The sequence below is a fragment of the Theobroma cacao genome, chromosome 1, assembly GCF_000208745.1.
Source record: "Theobroma cacao cultivar B97-61/B2 chromosome 1, Criollo_cocoa_genome_V2, whole genome shotgun sequence".
NCBI classification, from domain to species: domain Eukaryota; kingdom Viridiplantae; phylum Streptophyta; class Magnoliopsida; order Malvales; family Malvaceae; genus Theobroma; species Theobroma cacao.
Window position 1 is genome coordinate 11,104,169 of NC_030850.1, and position 20,117 is coordinate 11,124,285.

General features: G+C 33.8%; 2 protein-coding genes across 2 annotated transcripts; both read right to left on the reverse strand.

The window, feature by feature from the left end:
- LOC18612274 (anthocyanidin 3-O-glucosyltransferase 6) lies at positions 4,644-6,205 on the reverse strand. The gene has a single exon (XM_018129479.1). It carries the CDS (start codon positions 6,137-6,139, stop codon positions 4,679-4,681), a length of 1,461 nt encoding a protein of 486 aa, XP_017984968.1. The 5' UTR covers positions 6,140-6,205; the 3' UTR covers positions 4,644-4,678.
- Positions 7,098-11,857, reverse strand: LOC18612272 (pentatricopeptide repeat-containing protein At3g22150, chloroplastic). The gene is made up of 2 exons (XM_018129487.1): positions 7,888-11,857; positions 7,098-7,367 (listed from the first exon to the last, which is right to left on the reverse strand). The coding sequence occupies exon 1, from the start codon at positions 11,771-11,773 to the stop codon at positions 9,296-9,298; it is 2,478 nt and encodes an 825-aa protein (XP_017984976.1). The 5' UTR covers positions 11,774-11,857; the 3' UTR covers positions 7,098-7,367; positions 7,888-9,295.

The following is a 20,117-nucleotide window of genomic DNA, read 5'->3' on the forward strand; positions in this document are numbered from 1 at the left end:
TTCAACTCCTTTAGTTGCACATGAAAAGCTATCTCTCAATTCTGGTGAAATACTAGAGAGTCTCAGTGATTATCGAAGTCTCATAGGATGCCTCCTATATATTTGTTCTACCCGTTCAGAGATAATGTTTGCTGTAAGTTATCTCTCAAGATTCATGCAGAGACCAAGTCAACTTCATCTGGTTGCTACTAAAAGGGTTCTCAGATATTTGAGAGGTATAACCTGTCATGGGATAAATTTCATCAAAAACAAGACTATTGAGCTTGTTGGATTTTCAGATAATGATTGGGGTGGCTGCAACGATGATGGTAGAAGCACATCAGGCTACATATATTTCTTTGGGAAATGGTCCTTTTTCATGGAACTCTCACAAGCAGAATACAGTGGCACAATCCTTATCTGAGGTAGAATATGTGGCAGCAGCTGAAGCTTCAAATCAAGCAATCTGGCTAAGGAAACTTCTACATGATCTTGGCATAGATCAAATCAATCCTACAAAGTTGTTTATTGATAACAAGTCTGCAATCTCCATGACCAAGAATCTTGTGTTTCACGGAAGAACCAAGCATATCAACATCAAGTACCATGCCCTCAAAGATGCAAAAAAGAAGGGAGAGATACTTCTGCAATATTGCAAATCAGAAGACTAGGTTGCAGACATAATGACCAAGTCTTAGTCTAAGTCAAGGTTTGAACTTAACAAAGATAAGTTGATGATTCAGGTTGCAAGCATTAAGGAGGAGTGTTGTTGATAATGTTGGCAACAGGTTATTGTCAGTTGAAAATAGCAGCATGACTTGTATACTGTCAGTTGAAAACAGCAGAAAGACTTGTATGTGGAAGTTGAAAACGTGATGCTATATTCAGTTATTTTTTATCATGCTTTTATTTTGTAACTTATTATAACTATCAAGTAACTAGTGGACTGTATATATTTGTTTGGATTATGAATGAAGTGTGTGCTTTTCCTTCAATTTTCAATACTCTGTTCGTCCCTGTTCTATCCAACTAAAACAGAGGCTTCCTAACAGGAGCCATACTTTTCATTCCCCTTAATTTATCATTTAGCAATCCTACCATGATCAAGGCGGTTGGACTGTTCTCCTCGTAGGTCTTGGACAGAGCAAATCCCCATACTATTCCAAACGGACTTTTCCAGATAAGCAAACCCAGCTCTTGACATTCATTTACTTTCTTTTCATCCTACTCCCTTCCATGGCACGATAGGAGTGTATGTGTGAACCTGAAGATGAAGATCGTAACAAGTAGTGCTCAAATACAAGATGGCTGCCATAGCTTCCAGGGGCGGAGCCTTTTTATGTGATGGGCGGCCATGGCCCCCCCCAAAACTTTTAAAAATATTTTCATAATATATAAAAAATTTAAATTTTTTTATATATTCTATTAATGACCTTTTCAGAATAANAAATACAAGATGGCTGCCATAGCTTCCAGGGGCGGAGCCTTTTTATGTGATGGGCGGCCATGGCCCCCCCAAAACTTTTAAAAATATTTTCATAATATATAAAAAATTTTAAATTTTTTTTATATATTCTATTAATGACCTTTTCAAAAAAAAATTTATTTAATAATTAGTATAAATAAAAAAAATAAAATGATTTCACATATCTCACCCAATTTTAATTTTTTTTTCAATTTATATTATTTTTTTTTCATTTCTATTTTATTTGTTCATATGTTATAAGTTTTTATAATTTTTTTTGTAATTTCTACAAACCATTAACCATATTCCTTTATTTGCTTTTTTATTATATAATATGTGATACCTACCTTCTATTTGTCATGTTCTTCTTTTTTATGTTACGTAAATTTTATTTTATATGATTTTAATCTTTAAAAATTAATAAATTATTATATAATTCTCAAATATAAGTTGTAGTATTACATTGTTATTTAAAATTTTATCAATATATTTTTTTTATTAATCCTGATTATATAAGAGAAAATTAACTTGAGTATATTTTTTATATGCTTTACGTTTTATATTTAATTGAAATGAAATTATCTTGAATCTATAGTATTTAAATAATTCCAATTATATAGGAAGAAACTATTAATCTTATATATCATTTTTAACTATTTATATTTTACAAATTATAATTTTATATTTAGTTTTATATTTCTATTATCAATATTTTTATTGTTGATCGAATTTAATATATTAGTTTTTTAAAATTTTTTACTGTTATTCAACTGTATTTGGCCCCTCCAATAAAATTTGATTAGTTCCGCCCTTGATAGCTTCGTTTCTTGTTGCTGTAGCCATAGGAGTTTGCTTTCCCATGCTTGGAAAAACTATCTAAGTTTTACATCCCGAAAATAATTTAAAAATCAAATATTTAAATAGTTCACATGATAGATATAAAGATCTACATATATCACTTTGAATACATTTCAAAAATATAAAAATTCAAATAATGCCCTTATAATTAATTTAGCTTGAAAGTAAGCAACATATGGAAATTCATCAAATTAAAAAATCTTTTGATCTTTCAATGAATAACTATATGAACGTTTAATAATTTTTCATATCATTATTGATCCGAAATAACTTAATTGGTATTGCCAAATATTAAAATCATTAATAAATTTTTAATTTACTATAATATGAGTTTCAATAATTCTAATATTTTGTAATACAATCTAGATTCAAATAGCTAGTAATTTTTTCAACACACTTCTTACTTGAGATAATAATGTAATATAAAAATATTAAGTTTCTCTTTCATTTATTATCTCAATATGATATCCATTAGACGAATATTTTTAAAATTTAATAAAGTTCTTTAAGATTTAGTTGAAAATAATACATCCTCTATTATAAACTTTGCTCCTTTGGATAATAAAATATTGACTCCTCCAAAGCCTCAATTAATCTTGTACTACTAGATATAGTATTGACATCAATTTCTTCCATTGTCAAGTAAGAAAATATTTTTTTATCTTTAAATATAGTATATATTGTGGCATTGTTGATATATATCTGCATCATTGATCTTAGATCTAACGAGATGGGTATTCATATTTTAAAATAAGATATACAGTAAGAAACTTACAAGTTAACCTAAGGGAACGATAAATATAAATTTATTATTAAAATACCTAATAAGAACGTATCATTTGAATGTAATGAGAACATATAAAAATATCTCCATAATAAAGTTATACAAAAACATACTAACAAAATATTAATAAATTTTATTTTTGGATATTTACATCACGAATCAGATGATCAATTTCTGTTTTATAACATCTAGATGTATTATATTAATTTGACCATTGTTAAAATCATCTTGAACAAAATTTGTTTTAGTATATATTTTTTCTTCTTAACTTTCAATGATACTTGATAAAGTTCAATAAGTTTCAGTATAAAACAAGTACGTAACTAATGACCTTTCATACTATGATAAATATTTTTTATATTCTTTTTATTTTATCTATTTTTTTTCTTGTATCTTTTCAATGTTCATCCACTTCGAGTGGTTAAATGTATTCGTCTACTTTTTGTGGTTAAATGTATTCATCTACTTTGGTGGTTAAATGAATTCTTACTATTAGATTAATGATTAGTGTAACCGCTACAATTACAATTATTATGCTAACACTCTTTAGGTCCACGATCATAATTATTAAATGATGTCGCCTTCACTTCAAGGAATGAACGAGGTTGATGATTTTTCATTAGTAATTCATTATTTTTCTCAAGTATAAAAACATGAAATCCAAAACAAAATGCACTTTCAGATTACCTAAAGTTTATTATTTTTGACTTGTTATAAAATAAATATCATACAAAGTCAATTTCATATATTCAATTCGAAATGTCTTATGTAAAATCTTATAGTATCAAAGATAGATTTACATATACAAACATAATTATATTTGAAATTCAAAACAAAGAAAACATATATTGAGCAAATTATATTCTAATATCAAAATAAAGAGATACTATATAATTATTTATATATTTGCATGCTTAATCCGATTTAATAAATTAAGAGACCAAATATAATACATACTACATTATTACAAATTCACATTCCGATTTAATAAATTAAGGGACAAAATATAATATATACTACACAATAGCAAATTCACATTAAAGTTAATTTTCAGATATGAAAACACTAAAAATATATTAAATCACTTTCCTAATTCATTAAAATCAAAAATAAAAAACCAACAATTGAAATCCTTTTAAAGCTTAAAGAAATTGCATTTAAAGCTTAAAAAAAATTAAAACTCGACTTTGAGATGATAATGATGAAAATTAAATGATATCATAACTTTCTCAAAATCGTGTTGATAAAAATATTAATAAAGTAAAAAGATCTTATTTAAATATATATTTACAAATAAAATGACCATTTATTCACAAGATAATAATCTTTTATCTAAATAAAATTTATAAAATAAAATATAACTAAAAGATTTTATTTGGATGAATTAAATGTTAATACTAATATGATTTAATCTACATTCAAATTTAAATATACATAAATATAAAAATTTAAATTAAATTAAACTCTTATGTCTGACTTGCTAAACTATTTAACTTATCTTAAATGTTTAATTTGATTTAAAATCTTAAATTTTGATATTATAAATATTCACACATATATTCATAACAATATTAATTTTTACATTTCAAATTTTATGGCATGTTGTCAATTACATCGTTGATGAAACGACATAACATGGAGTGTGAAGATCCACCTTCCATCAAAGCCTTCCTACTTTGTTTACTCATTTCCTTTGCTCTGTTTCTAACATCGCTATCCTGCTCCATCAAACACCTGATTCCTCTCTCTATATTCTCAGCACTCACAATTTCCATGGTCTCATAAGTCCACGTAATCTCCACCCCTAATCCCAGCTCCATCACCATTTGAAACGCATTCAACTGTTGCTCTGCGTAAAGAGGCCACGTGGCCATTGGTACTCCAAACCATATACTCTCCAGCGTAGAATTCCACCCGCAGTGAGACACGAACCCTCCAATCGCTGGGTGGCCCAAGATGGCCACTTGCGGGGCCCATCCGATGATCTTACCAATCGTGGCCGTCCGTTCTAAGAACCCTTCAGGTAATACCTCTGCCACGTTCTCGTAATCAGTTGGGCTTAACATCATACCTTCGACTGAGGGTTGGCGTAGGGACCACAAAAATCGGTGTCCACTCTGCTCCAATGCGCGGGCAATCTCTTCCGCCTGATCCCCACCAAAGCTCCCCATGCTCCCGAAGCAGAGAAACACGACAGATGAAAGAGGTTGTTCATCAAGCCATTTCATGATATAAGAATTCTGATGGACCCCACTTGCACCCTTGAGATTCAATATTGGTCCCACAGGGTAAACAGCCGGGTATTTACCATCAGTAAGGGAGTTGACTGCATGGGATTCAAGCTCTGAAAATGTATTTACCATGATACCTTTGACTTTCCTAAGCTCCCTTGACACATTGTGCATAATAGTTGAAGTTTCGGGCTTGAACATGATGGTGGGAAAGAATTTAGCAGAAATTGGGTTAAAATAGGAAGGTATGGTGAACTCAGCGTCCGAGCCTTTTAACTTGACGATGTCAACGTTCTGCTCATCATGAAGAGCTTGCATATAAAATTGAAAGCCAAGAGAAGCTGCACTCGACGTGTAAAAGACATAGCTAGCAACACCAAATTCGTTAGCCAAATCTACCAAAGCAGTTAAAAAAAAGTCGAGAACAAACCCAGCGAGTCGAGGTGAGTCGGGCACGGAGCTGGAGAAGTGAACTATTTTGGCGACGGCCTCTTTTATGTGGGGCCCCTGGCTTTGTATTATAGTAGTAATGAACTTGTTAAGAGGAATACCTTGTTGGGTTTTATCTTGAGGCAGGTTGATAAATTTGATGTGAGTGGAGATGCTATCGGTATCAGCAATGAGAGAGTCGACGTATGCGGTTAAATTTGGGTCGTAAGGTGGCTTGATGATGAGGACGGTGACGAAGAGGTTGGAATTAAGATCCACCAAAAGCTTGGCCACTCCCACTGTCGATACCAAATGGCCTATTCCAGGCATTGGGACGAATACCAGCTCTGCCTTCTTCATCGTTTGCACAGAAAGTTGATAGGGACGTGACATAACTAGGGTCCTCTTGGATTGTGGTTGATGTAGTTTTGGAGGCAATAAATATAAGTGTTAGAGTGTGATGTCATTTCTTTGCTGGGTTGTTTGGACCTCTGATTGAACGTTATCCATCCATTCTTGTGGTTTTGAAAAGCCTCCGCAGTTGCAAGTGTCAGATTTTTCTAGACCTTTCCCATAAATAAAAAAGAATCTTTTTTACGGGAGAACTTGTGGCCAAAGCCTAAAGTCAATGCATTGACTTAGAAGTCATAACTAGATAAAAAACAAATCTGAAAGTGCTTCTAAATAGAGGTGCGTCAAACCTTATTCAGTTGGGAAACCTGATTAAAAGAAAAACTCGATAACCCATTACCCAGTTATTCTGAGCCCAAGCACATTGCAAGATTTTTATTCAGTTGAGGAAAAGGCTTCCTGAAATAGAGTTAAAGAATACCTTGAGGGAAATTGGGCTTTGCTATAAAATATCTACAACATGCTAGCCAGTCTATCACTTCACTTTCTAAGTGCAACTTAGGGCAACATATGCCAGATGTTGCACATATGAAACTCACCATCAACATTGCTCCAAAATAAAGATTACTTTTGGATTCTTAATTGACAACAAAGAGAAGTTACATATACCCACTTAATGACACATTCCCAAAACTGGCACAGATTATAATTGCTGAATGCTCCAAACAAAAATGTTTCCCATGGCAGGCAAAGCTACCAAAAAGAGTCTTCGCGACTGTGCATTTCTAAATGGGAGATTGGAGCTTTCCATGCCATCTTCAAGTTTGCACTTTCTATTATTATGGCAAACTGTTTATTACTACAAAGAATTAAAGTGGGATAGGCCATATATTGTGCTGCAACTCTATATATAAACAATCATGTAAGTTTTTAGATGATACCAATGAAATCAGACTCTTTTAAAAAAATTGTAAAACGAAATCCCAAGTTTTCAATGACGTCAAATTGAAATTACAAAATTTAAACTTAAGCTTTGATTGCAAAAGTAGAACTTGTTATGGCACAATAGTATAGGTATAGTCATTGAAGAAGGTGTCCTTTTGGGTAAATAACTAGATGCATGCGGTATTCCTGCATTTTGAACAAATTTATACAGAGAGCAAGCTTTCAAATAGGAAACACTTCTTCACCCAATGAAAACTGGAAAGACAGAAAATAGAACACGCCTTTCCTGCACATTGCTTTCCCCACCAAATGATTTGTACTCCGACTGTAATAACAATAAAAAGACATGCTCTTAGATCTAGTGTTTAAACGTTTTAGCTATGTATATCAGTTCAAAATACTCCATTCATACTAAATAACATGATAACAAGAAGGCTACAAAAGGAAAGAAGGAAATGGCAATGTCTTTTCAGTTTAGACCAGCACATTTTCTGGAATGATGTACTATCCATATGAAAGAACCTGCAGAGCAATTATCTATCTTGCTCAAGTGTTACAAATGTGCTTTAGAGGTCATCATATAGTTTCACCAACATCCAGCCTAAGCAATTGCACAAAATAATAGAATTAATGAATTCCTGAACATACACACACACACAGAGCCAAAATACTATAGCTTATTTATTGAAATTAATCCACTATGCCAAATTATGATCAATGGAAAATTCAATATTTTATTTTTTGTAATATAGAAAGGAAAAATCACCGAAAGCAATTTACCATACGCTGAAAATGAAGGATACATATTCCATATACAGGTATTAATGAGTAAAACATTTAGTTACCTCTTGGATCGGCATAACCATCTCAACACATCTCTTTATTGGAAGCTTTTCCCTCTTCTGTTTCAATAGAAAACAAAGAAAGGGCAGCTGATGTTCTCAGTTAAATCTTGGAATTAAAGGTTAGAACTTGCTACCTGCAAATGTGGAGAACAGGATCATGACAACAGCGTGGAAGCAATAAATACTAGAATTCAAAGGTGAGGTTTCATTGACAAGGTGCAATATGAGCTGCTACCTATGAAAGTTTGCTATATCTCTTTGGGAAGTCAATGGTTATGCAAAAAGGCAATAACATACAGCTACGAATTTTACAGGTTGGATATATTACTTAAACACTAGCCTTGCAGATGTTGTAAATTCAGCATTAAAATTTTTAACTTCGACCCACATCTCTTTCCCCAGACCCCAAGTAGATCCAAGACCTCTGAACACTAATGCTTTTTCCCATCCCAAAACCTGACAGTTACTTAGCTTAATCCACTATGACACAATGTAGAGAGGTTTCATACATTGTACATGAAAGGATAAAATGAAACTTATTTATTAAATTCCTTATCCAACTTGCATATCAGGCTGTTTTTATGATGCGAACACACAACCTACAAAAGAACCATGATGTTTCTATATCACCCTATACTTTATTTAATAATCACATTTGCTGATTCCTTCAGTAAGAGAAATCCCTTGTTTTCAGTCATATGCGTACCTTGTTAACTATTTTCTTGCCTCATCCCTTGAGCTCTCCTAAGGTATTCAGTCTTTTTACAATACAATAACAAATATGCATCAGCATGTAAACATATAAAAGAAGCACCCCATTCCCATTGTTGGGTAAGACAGAAAGAGTTGCATAAACTTCCAGTAAGATAAGGTACTAGAAAAAATTTTCTTTCTTCTGTTACCTGCTACCCCTTCATTTTTTTATTACTTTTTTTGGAGTGCCCTGGGGGGGAGTGGTGGGGTTGTCTTAAGGAGAGAGATGCTTGTTACAAAACTGAACAATGAAAATGAGGCCATTTTCATTTTTTGACCAGCTTGAAATCTAACCAGCCCAGTCTTCAGGGCTAGAGTAAAACACCAAACACCATGTCAAGGGATTCTGCCACCTGAGACTGACAACCTGCTCAAATAAGCCACTAACTTGCTCCAGAAATTTTAGCCAGTCCCAGATATCAACAAAGCTCCAAAATTTCAAATTGGAGAAACAGTCCCAAAAGAAGTAACATATCCTTAAAACAAACCCAAATAAAGTAGCCATACACCAGCCAACCCACTTGCCGGTATCTAGAGCAAAAAGATGTTCATCTCCCCTTTGTAGTCCTAAGGTGCCATCATAATCCACAAGTTATGTTCCTCTTCACTCATCAAATTCAGAAAATACCAAGGAGATGGGAATTCTTCTAAGTATTTAATAATAATCAGCATTTTTCATCTTCTTGAACAGTCCTAACAAGTTATATATCTCATCAGATTGGGGGTGCTCTTGGTCCTTAGAAGCAAAGCAGTTCACACAACCTGCAACCTGAATCCAACTACATCCAACATCCTTTCTAATACCCTTTTCTTTCATTTCTCTCCTCACTCTGCCAACATTGTCCCAGTTTCCTTCCCCTGCATATAAATTTGAGAGCAAAACTTGATAGCCTGTCATGCTATTTCTTATATCCGTTTGAAGCAACTTCTTGGCCACAACTTCACCCAAGTCAAATTTTTGGTGAAGTCTGCAAGATGCAAGAAGTGATCCCCAAATCTCCACAGAATTACCTTCTTCACCTAATTGTTCAACAAACTCATAGGCTTCAACCACCCTTCCAACCTTCCCTAGCATGTCAGTGACACAACAGTAATGCTCAGTTGAGGGATGGATCTTAAACTCTCTCTCCATTGACCTAAATATATGAAGGCCCTCATCAACCAATCCAGCATAAGCACAAGCTGATAAGACTGCGACAAAGGTAATGGCATCAGGCTGAATGTTAGATGCCTGCATTGAGCGGAACAAAGAGAGAGCCCTCTCACCCATTCCATGTTGACCATAACCCAATATCATTGTGGTGTACGTGACAGCATTTTTCTCAGGGATATCAAAAAACATGCTTTCAGCTAGCTTGATGGCACCAGATTTGGAATACATGTCAACTAAAGCAGTGCCCACAAAGACATTTTGGTCCAACAAATTATGAACAGAAAATCCATGAAGTTGCTTACCTAAATCTACATTTCCCATTAGACTACAAGCTGGGAGAACTGATGCCAACGTAACAGCGTTAGGCATCACATTTTGCTGGAGCATTTGTTTAAAGACAATGATAGCCTCTTCAACTAGCCCATTCTGTACAAGACCAGCAATCATAGCATTCCATGTGGCTTGATCCCTATTGCAGGAATTGCTTTTTTCAAAAAGTAGTTGTGAATTCCTAATCAAACCAGACTTAGCATACATGTCTATAATATAACTTTCCATCCCCTGAAACTGAATGCCATGCCTAAGAAGATAAGCATGGGTCTGTTTTCCAATTTCCCGGTTTCTAAGATTTGATGCTGCTGAAAGCAGAGCAGTTACAGTCACAGAATCAACCAAAAAACCTTGCTTCTGCATCTCATATACAAGTAACAACCCTTCATCATCCAACCCATTCTGTACAAAAGCAGAAACCATAGTATTCCAAGAGATGACATCTCTTTCAGGCATCTTATCAAAAACTTCGAATGATGTGTGGATTGAGTTGCACCTGGAATACATAACAAGTATTGCATTGGCTACAATAACTGGCAATTTGCTTAAATTCTTAATTATATAGGCATGTAGCTGCTGTGCCAAGTCCAACCACTGCAACTGTGAAACTGCACTTAAAGCTGAGAGAAAAGTGACATCATCGAAAACAGTTTCTGACTCCATAGCTTGAAGAAAAAGCTTAATTCCCTCAACTGGACAATTATTTTGAAGATACCCTCCAATCATAGTGTTCCAAATCTCGATATTTCCCTGTGAGCAATTGTCAAAGATCTTCCTAGCAAAATCAAGGCAACCAAGCTCTGCAAACATGAAAATCGCAGAACTAGCAACATACAAGTCATCAACACACTCACTTCCCAACTTGAGAAGCATACCGTAAAGAACTTCAGCATTATTATAGTCCTCTAAACCGGATAAAGCAGGGAAAACATTAACAAAACTAACTGCACTAAGTCTTATCCCCATTTTCATCATTTTCTTAAACAGTATAACTGCTTCCAAATATCTCTCTGTTTTTCTATACCACGAAATCATAGTATTCCAAGCAACAACATCTCGCTTACGCATCATATTAAATACTGCACATACCAAATCATGTTTCGAATAGTCAAAGCCCTTAATATAACCACCCATTTCCTTATTATCCGAAGAACTCAAACAAGTAGCATAAAAATTTAACAAAGCATTATATACAATCCTACTGGGGTTGGTTAAACCCCGAATAAAATGGCAATGAACAGCTTTACCTATGCGTAAATTGCGCAATAGAGCGCAAGCTTTGAGGACAGAGGAGTAAGTATAAGAGTCACATTTGGTGTGAGGGGAGGAATTCTTCATGTGGGAATAAAATAGAAGGGCTTCTTGGGGCATGTTGTTGCAAATGAAACCAATGACGATGGTGTTCCAAAGAACTGTCTTTGGTTCGGCAATTGTGTCGAAAATTTGGCGGGCAAGATGGGGTTGGCCTTGTTGGCATAATTGGCTGAGGCGGGAACGGATGGTGGGAGTTCTGAGAGTTGGATTAGGGGGTGGAGAGGAGATGATGGTTTGTGAAGAATGCGAAAGGGCATGAAAAGGGTTATTGTTGGGGGCGGCGGCGATGGCGCTTGAGGGTGAGGAGAGTGGGAGATGGAGAGCAGAAGAGGCCATGGGGCGATAAGATAATTTCTTGGTTGTGTTCCTGTACGTAGGTGTGCTTTGATACACTGTTTAGCTGTTTCGTTGGTTGGTAGTTATAAGGGGGTAGGGTCAATCTATCTTGTTGTCCGACTTAGGTATAAATAAATAAATTTAAAAATAAATGTTACCACTTTTTAAAAAAATTATACGTAATTTTATTAGTAATTGTCTTTGTCAAAATAAACTATGGGCTTTGACTAGTACAAAGTAAAAATAATATATAGAAATTAAAACCCCAAGATATATGGGCCCAATTTGAAGATATTAGACACAAACTAAATCTATGGATCAAACTTCTCCTTAAGCCCACCTAACTAGGCAAAAAAAAATTCATGCTCGTACTCTTTAGAAACACTTAATTCACTAACTGTCTAGACATATTCGGTCTTCAATTAAATTTCTCTTGGCTTTTATCTCCATAGCAAGCTTTCAAGTCAACTTCATTACATACATGTCTATATCCCATTAAATCGCTTTTAGTTGTTGTTCAAGAAACAAACCATTATTTGCATTCTGTGCCACCTCCATTACAAATGTGTCCAAATCCTTTTAAACCACTCTTAGTTGCTATTCGAGAAACAAATCACTATCCGCATCCTATAGACCAATTAATTGGTGTCTGCATACAACCTTGTCTGAATAAATCAAGAAAAAATATTCGGTCATCCCACCAACTCTATCCGCAACCTAATCTCCACAAGCCCCCACCTAAGTTCATGTTTATTTAAATACAATAAACAACTTCCTATTCTAATACAAACTCAACAATTTAAAATTAATTTAGATTTATCTATAAAACTCAACACAAAATTACGACTCATACTTCAACTCAACCCAATAATATAAAACTCTATTCTTTAATTTAAATGAACTTCTCAACCTACCGTCCAACCTACTAAACCTTTTCACCTACACCCCTATTTCAAATCAAATTCCATCCCCATTTAAAAACTTATAAACCACATCAAACTCTTATCACTTACTATCTCCACCTTATTCATATCTTTTTAAGCAAACGTTTGAAAAAGTACGTCTCTCCTTTGAATATCAACTTTTGCCAAAAGATTAGCTTCTTCATTAGTTTCTCATCTCCACACATCAAAATAGAACTATTTAAAAATCCATATCACCTCTCTCTTCCCTTTCTATTGCAGCCACCATTTGAATAAAACGTATTTTCAAATGCCAAACCAACCATATTACCAACATCCCATGTTATTTCAACCCCTATCAAATTAGTATCAGAAGTAAGATATTAGTACGAGTCTTATACAGATTTATCAATAACTTCCTTCACCCATTTATTGCTTTGCAAAACCGTACCTCTTTTATCGTTTGACAATTTGTTTTTGTTACAACCTTTCTACCTTTAGGTCTCCCTCTAGGTTTTTTTATTATACTTCCCTCTTCCACCTTATTTCTTAACTTAGCATCACCTTCATAAATGTCACTTTTGACGTGAATCATAACTTGCAATTTATCATCTCTAATTCGATCTCATCTATCTTTTTCAGCTACAAACAAGTCTACAATCTCTTCACTAGCATCATTCTCACCCATATGCCATTTTTGCATTACCATATCCACCTCCAAATAACCATGTGGTGTTCGATGTAGAATCCTTGGTGCTTCCAACTTTTCATACATACTTGAAAATTCTATATTTAAAAGATTCAAATTTAAAAGGACTTTTATCCAACAAGAACACTCTACAGAATTAAATTCTCTCTTTTCATTACATACTATAATAGCATTATTTCTTAAACATTCCTCATTATCCGGATTCAAACTCTTATCCCCAGCATTTACTACCCTCCATTCAGAAGAGTTCATTCTAACATTCTCTCTTTAAAGAGTCTTTCCCAATGGCATTCTTTTCAATTCCACCTTTCAATAAATGTGCTTGAATTTAAACAACTTTGTCTAAATTCCGATAGTCCTTCATCTTATCCCCCGATCTAAAAAATGAATAGATTCAAAATTTAAATCTCACTGCATTCATGAATTACGTTTGAATTTTGAACCTCCCGATTCCTCTAAATCTATAAATAATCATGGAAAAATAATTTCTCTCAAGATATCATTATGATTGTCACCGTTATCAGATTTATGCCAAATCCCTCAAAACTGTGTCTTGTAGGACTCTATCCTCCCTTCCAGCTCTAGATTTTGAATTTCAAATTATAGTTGGGATCCACCAACTAGACATGCCCGATCATTGGAACCAAACGTTCCTTTCCGTGTAACATCTTGCTCCTCCCACCAACCGCCACCTGAATCAGATGCCTTTGACACTTCCAATATCGAAGTAGGTATTTTATACAGCCATCACCTACACGTAATGTTGTGAAAGCCGAAATGCAGCTCACTTTTCTAACTTTAACAAAGATGCACCCAAAATCAAATATGCTCAAAGCCAATGTACAAGCATCCAATATTACAAATTCACTTTGAAAAGAACATCTTCGACTTTCAATATGCATCAACTATTCACCCTTCACAACCTCCTTGAAGGTACTAGGTAGGCCCTGATTTACCACTGGTTTATCCAAAAAACAGCAAAGGCATTTTTTTCCCCACTATATCTGCCTCTTTAACCAGCAATTATATCTCAGCTATGTACAGCACAATACTACACTTAATAGCCGCCTTCAGCTCCTTTTCTTCCTTAAACCGAACAAAAGCAAAATCATACCTTCTCTTAGACGCATTCTTTGGCACAAAAACATCCACCACTACTCTGAATTCATCAAAAACCTTTTTAATTTTAGCCTAGGAAACTCCTTTTGTGGTATTATCCATTGTATACAGAGATTTTCTACACTACACTACACCAACTCTAATTAACCCCAAATCCTTGTGCCCTGAAACTCATATCTCTAACAATTTAAAAAATTATTGAAAAAGTTATTTATTTTACACTATTATTTTAAATAATTTATGAGGTTATTCTAAATCTTACTCTTTATAGATTATGTTTATAAATTTTGCATCATAACAATCAAGGGCGAATGGTAGCACAGCCCTTTAAAATTTTTAAAATTTTTATTTATTATATGTTTTTTCCTTTAATGTCTCTTTAAAATAATTTTATATTTAATCATTAATATAAATAAAGAATAATAAAATGACCCACAAGCCCCACTCAACTTTATCCTAACTCTTAAGTTTTTTCACACTTTTTGTCTCTCTTTCTTTTCTCTTTATCTTTTCTCCTTTCAGTTTTATTTTACCACTTCTCTGTAGCTCACCACTAAAACACATTTCATTCTTAAAGAGAAATTTATGAGCTTGTCAGCTTAGACAATGATTACTCACCACCATTGTGTGAAATTAAGAAGAGGTAAAGTTTTCTTTTGTTTTATTCTTTCTATTTTTGTTATTATTATTATTATTATTATTATTTGTTTATTTTTTTCATTTATGTTCTATTTGCTCATATGTTTTAAGTTTCTATAGATTTTTTTCTCCAAATTTCTACAAACCATAAACCTTGTTCTTCTTCTTTCTTTTTTGTTATATGGGCTTTATTTTCTACTTGTCATGTTCTTTTTTTTTGTTATATGAATTTTATTTTCTATGATTTTAGTTTTTAAAAATTAAAAATTTATTATATAATTTTCAAATATAAGTTGTAGTATTGCATTGTTGGCCATTGATTAAAATTTCATCAATGTATCATTTTTTTCATTAATCTTGATTGATAGATTAATTCTCTTTGTTTTGACTCCTCTGGTTTCTACAACAACTAAAAAGAAAGCTTTTTCAGCAATGAAATTTTAGAAGACTATGAAACAAAATAAATGATGAGTTTCTTGTATATAATTTAATTGTTTATATTGAGAAAGATGTTGTTAACCTTTTTAGTATAAAGTTAATAATTAATAAATTTGAATAATGAAAATATCGTTGAGCACAAGTTTTCTAAGAGATTGTTGTAAGTCTTTATTTTCTTAATCTTTTTGATTTACAGGTTATATAAAATTATTGTCTATTATGTATTTTTTGATTGTTGGTTAAGTTTAGCTTATTAATTTTAAAAATTTTTAAATGTTATTCATCTTTGTCTTTAACCTCTCAACAAAAGTGAGCTACCTCTGCCCTGATAACAATAGCTTAAACTCTAGGTTCATGTATAATATTTGACAATAATTATTTACTAGAAAAAGATATATTTCATTTTTACAATTCTTTTGGTCTCATAGTGTACTAATAATTAAATGGCTTAAGTGTGAAAAATACCAAAAATCAGAAAATTCTGTAACGCCGGATGAGGAGTGGGACTTCAATAGCCTAAGCAATTATCTCCTCACTGAAGAACTGACTTTATTATCGAAAACTATTGCACCACAGTCATGCTCATCACTAGACATGCCGTATTGGGCTCTATCTTCGTTTGGATTATTTACAGTGTCCTCAGCATGTGACTATTTGAAAGAAATGGAAAGTCCGAACTTGAATGATGGTTCAAATCGAAGGCTGTTAGCTTGGAAATGGAAGGGTCCAGAAAGAATCTGCATGTTCTTGCTGCAGTTTCTACATATTCACATTCTCACAAATAGCGAGAGATTTCGTAGACACCTTTCTACCAGCTCAACATGCATGCACTGCCTATTGGAAGAAGAGACTGTTCTTCATGTGCTTAGAGACTATCCTCTAGCTAAAGCTATTTGGCTAAGACTTATACCCTCAGGTGCGGATAATTTCTTCTCTAATCTTTCCACGCTAGAATGGCTTTCTTTCAATCTAAGCAGACATAACAAAACAGACACTGGTGTACCATGGGCTACCATTTTCGAGGTGACTTGCCGGTTCCTCTGGAAATGGTGGAATTCCCATATATTTGAGAATACGATCATCTCTATAGAAGGACATTTGGTGCTAATATACAACTTCACTGCTGCAGTAAATAATGAGGAATCAGTGAGTTGTCTAAATGGGAGTATTGCGCTCAATGAGCGAGAAGAAGTATTGGTTGGTTGGACCGCTCCTCCTTCAGGTTGGATTGCTTTGAACTCTGATGAAGCATATCGAAAATCAACTGGTCAAGTAGCGGCTCGCGGTGTGCTAAGAGATTCGAATGGCCAATGGAAGGGTGCATATGCAATGAGGCTCAGAAAATGTACTGCTTATCGAGCAGAGCTCTGGGGAATATTTGGAGGGCTCAAATATGCTTGGGAGTTAGGCTTTCGACAAATAGTTCTTCAAGTTGATAATAAATTAGCCATACAAGCTATTACATCCCAGCTGAGACACCCGTGTTCTAACTCAAACTTAATTCAAGCCATCCACGACATTCTCCAACAGCAATGGAGTGTCCAAGTTCATCATATTTGTAGGGAGGCCAATAGAGTCGTTGATTTTATGGCCAATGAAGGGTTCTCTATTGCTCAGAATTTCTTAGCTTATAATAGTCCACCTGATATGTCTAGAGAACTATTGGTTAACCATGTAATTGGTGCTTGTTTCCCTGGTTGAATTAGGCAATAAAAAGTCTTTCTTTCCCTAAAAAAAAAGTTGAAACCTTTTTGGACACTTTTGAGCCCACTAAACTTGAAGTTGAGTTAACTTAAATCCAGTAATGAAATAAAGTTTAAAATTAATTCGTCGCTTATGATCTCGTAGCATATAATATGTGATGTTTTTACGTGTACTGAATCCAAGCTTTGAAACAATTCATTGGTATTTTAATTGGCATTTTATCACAACAATTTCATTATCATTAATTTTGTCTTAATTTTTAATTGGTTGTGTTCTATTTAATTGATATTTATTTTGTTTTAAATATTTTTTTATAGTCTTCCAATTGAGCAATGGTTACTCTTTTTTTTTTTAATTTTGTTGTGTATAAATTGACATTAAGAGACTATTTGTATATAGACATGTCAAAATGGGCTTAGCCCATTGGACTGACCCATTTTTTATTAAAATTGAGATGGATTGGGTCATAAATATTTAAGCTCATATTAAAACCAGGCTTAAATGGACTAGCCCATTTGATTAAGGGGCTGACCTGGGTTGGTGCGAGCCAACCTTGTGGGCCAAAAGAAAAAAAAATTAAGCCTAACTGTCTAAGGCTAAGTGGTGGGCTAGTGGCTAAGTCCTAAGTCCTTAAAGTAGTAAGGTGTAATCATGTAAGGACAAAGGAGCAGCCAACTAGCTAAGGCCCAAATGCCTAAGGACCCTAAGTCCCTAACCCCTAAGTGCTAACCGAACCACTTAACCCCTTCTGAGTTCTGGCCTTCTTTCTTTCATGGTTTGTCAGTTTCACCCTAACTCCCTAAGCAGCTGCTTTCTCAGTTCTCACTCCCAATTCTCGTCTTCTTGGTTTCACTTCTCACTCTGTCACTCCCCATCCAACCATTGGCATCGGTGCATCGCACCTTCCTTTTCTCCAAAGCTCCGATCGCACCTTCCACCTCTTTTGATTTGCTGGAAGGCGGAGGCTTTATGGCTTTCAATTGGTTCCTCCTCACCTCTGTCAGCGACATATATCCTTACCTCCGCCGGTGACATATATCCTTAAATCTAAGTCAGATTTGCTTCTCTCATAGGGGATAGGTTGGCATCTCTCCTCTGGCAACCCAGGTAAACCTTCGATTTGCTTTACTTTCCTTTTCTCGATTGCTTCATTTTAGTGTTATTTTATCTTTGTTTTGCTGTGAGTTAGTGAAAAGTGAAGTTTGAAAGTATCACTTTTTGTATTTTGAGATTTTGAATTGATGTTTCATAGCATATTTAATTGTTTGACTTGGCACTGGCAAGATGATTAGATGAATAACTAAAAAGCATAAGGGAAGACTAGGTTTGATATTACATGATCTATCGACAAGAATTGATGTTATTATAGATAGAGATTTTGGTGGCTTGTTTATAATTCTATAGTATCAGAAGAAATTATTTTGTTCTTCTCTTTGAGAGATGAGATCTATTATAGTTAGGATAAACTTGTGGATTAGAAGCTACCTGTTGGAATGAACTTGTACTTCAAAAAGAAACCAAAATGAAATTGTGGATTCAAGTAATTGTATTGTCTTGAAAGGCAAAAACTTATTGAATTATGTAAGGTAAAATTGCTATGGATTGAGAAAGTGAGAATGCTTAACCCTTTTTTTTTATTCATCTTTCGAATTTTTCTTCCATGTTATCAAATATTTTTTAAAAATTAAATGTGCTAATTAGAGCAAAGACCTAACGTTGCAAATTTTGTTCTCCTTTTCTTTTAGGAATCTATTTTAAACCATATATTACATATATAAAAATGCATTTGTAATAGATATAATTAATAAATATTGTTATTTGTTGGTGTAAATTTTTAAAATTTTTTATTCATGTTTATGTTATTTGAAGGTGGTGGTGATGGATCAATAAGTTGAAAATTGTATAAATTTGGATGATGATGTGAACATTTTGAATGAGGATGAAATTCCCTCCCAATCTCATATATCTGAATCTGAACAATTGAGTAAGAGGGCCAAAAAAAAAACTTCAAATGTTTGGAATTATTTCACTAAAATAGGCAAAAAGTAAGATGGAGTAGAAAGGGCGACTTGTAACGATTGTAAAACGAAGTATAAGGTTGGTCCTAAACTTGATGGCTCTAATTATGGCACTTCACATTTACGTCATCACATTGAAACTTGTAAATTCATTTCATATTTTAATCCACATCAAATGCTTATGGATTATGAAAGGAAAGTAAGGGCTAGAAAATTTAATCCTAGGATTTCACGTGACATGCTTACTGAAGCCATAATTAAGCATGACTTGCCTCATGCTTTTGTTGAATATGATAAGATTAGAGTTTAGGCTAAGTATATAAATCCAAATGTAGTGATGCATTTTAGAAACACTACTGTATCTGATGTCTAGAGAATTCATTTTAGAGAGAAAGAGAAACTTAAACAAGCCATGGCCAAGGTAACTAATAGAATTTGTTTAACTTCATATGTATGGACAGCATCTACTTCTGAGGGCTATATTTGTTTGACTGCTCACTTTGTCAATGAAAATTAGAAATTATGTAGCAAGTTACTCAACTTTTGTCGTATGCCTCCTCCACACACTGGAGTTGAATTAGTTGCCACTGTATTTGATTATTTGAAAGAATGGGGAATAGATAAAAAAGGTTTTCTCTCTTACTCTAGATAATGTTTCTGCTAATGATAACACGCAAGCTATCTTGAAAGGTCATCTTCATTTGCAAAGTAGCTTGATTTGTGATGGTGAATTTTTTCATATGCGTTGTTGTGCTCATATATTAAATCTTATTGTTCAAGAGGGCTTAAAAGTAGTTAATGAAGCATTGTTTAAA

Excerpts from the sequence above, each read along its gene's own strand:
- LOC18612274 (XM_018129479.1), bottom strand. The coding sequence starts at position 6,139 with ATGTCACGTCCCTATCAACTTTCTGTGCAAACGATGAAGAAGGCAGAG.
- LOC18612272 (XM_018129487.1), bottom strand. The coding sequence starts at position 11,773 with ATGGCCTCTTCTGCTCTCCATCTCCCACTCTCCTCACCCTCAAGCGCC.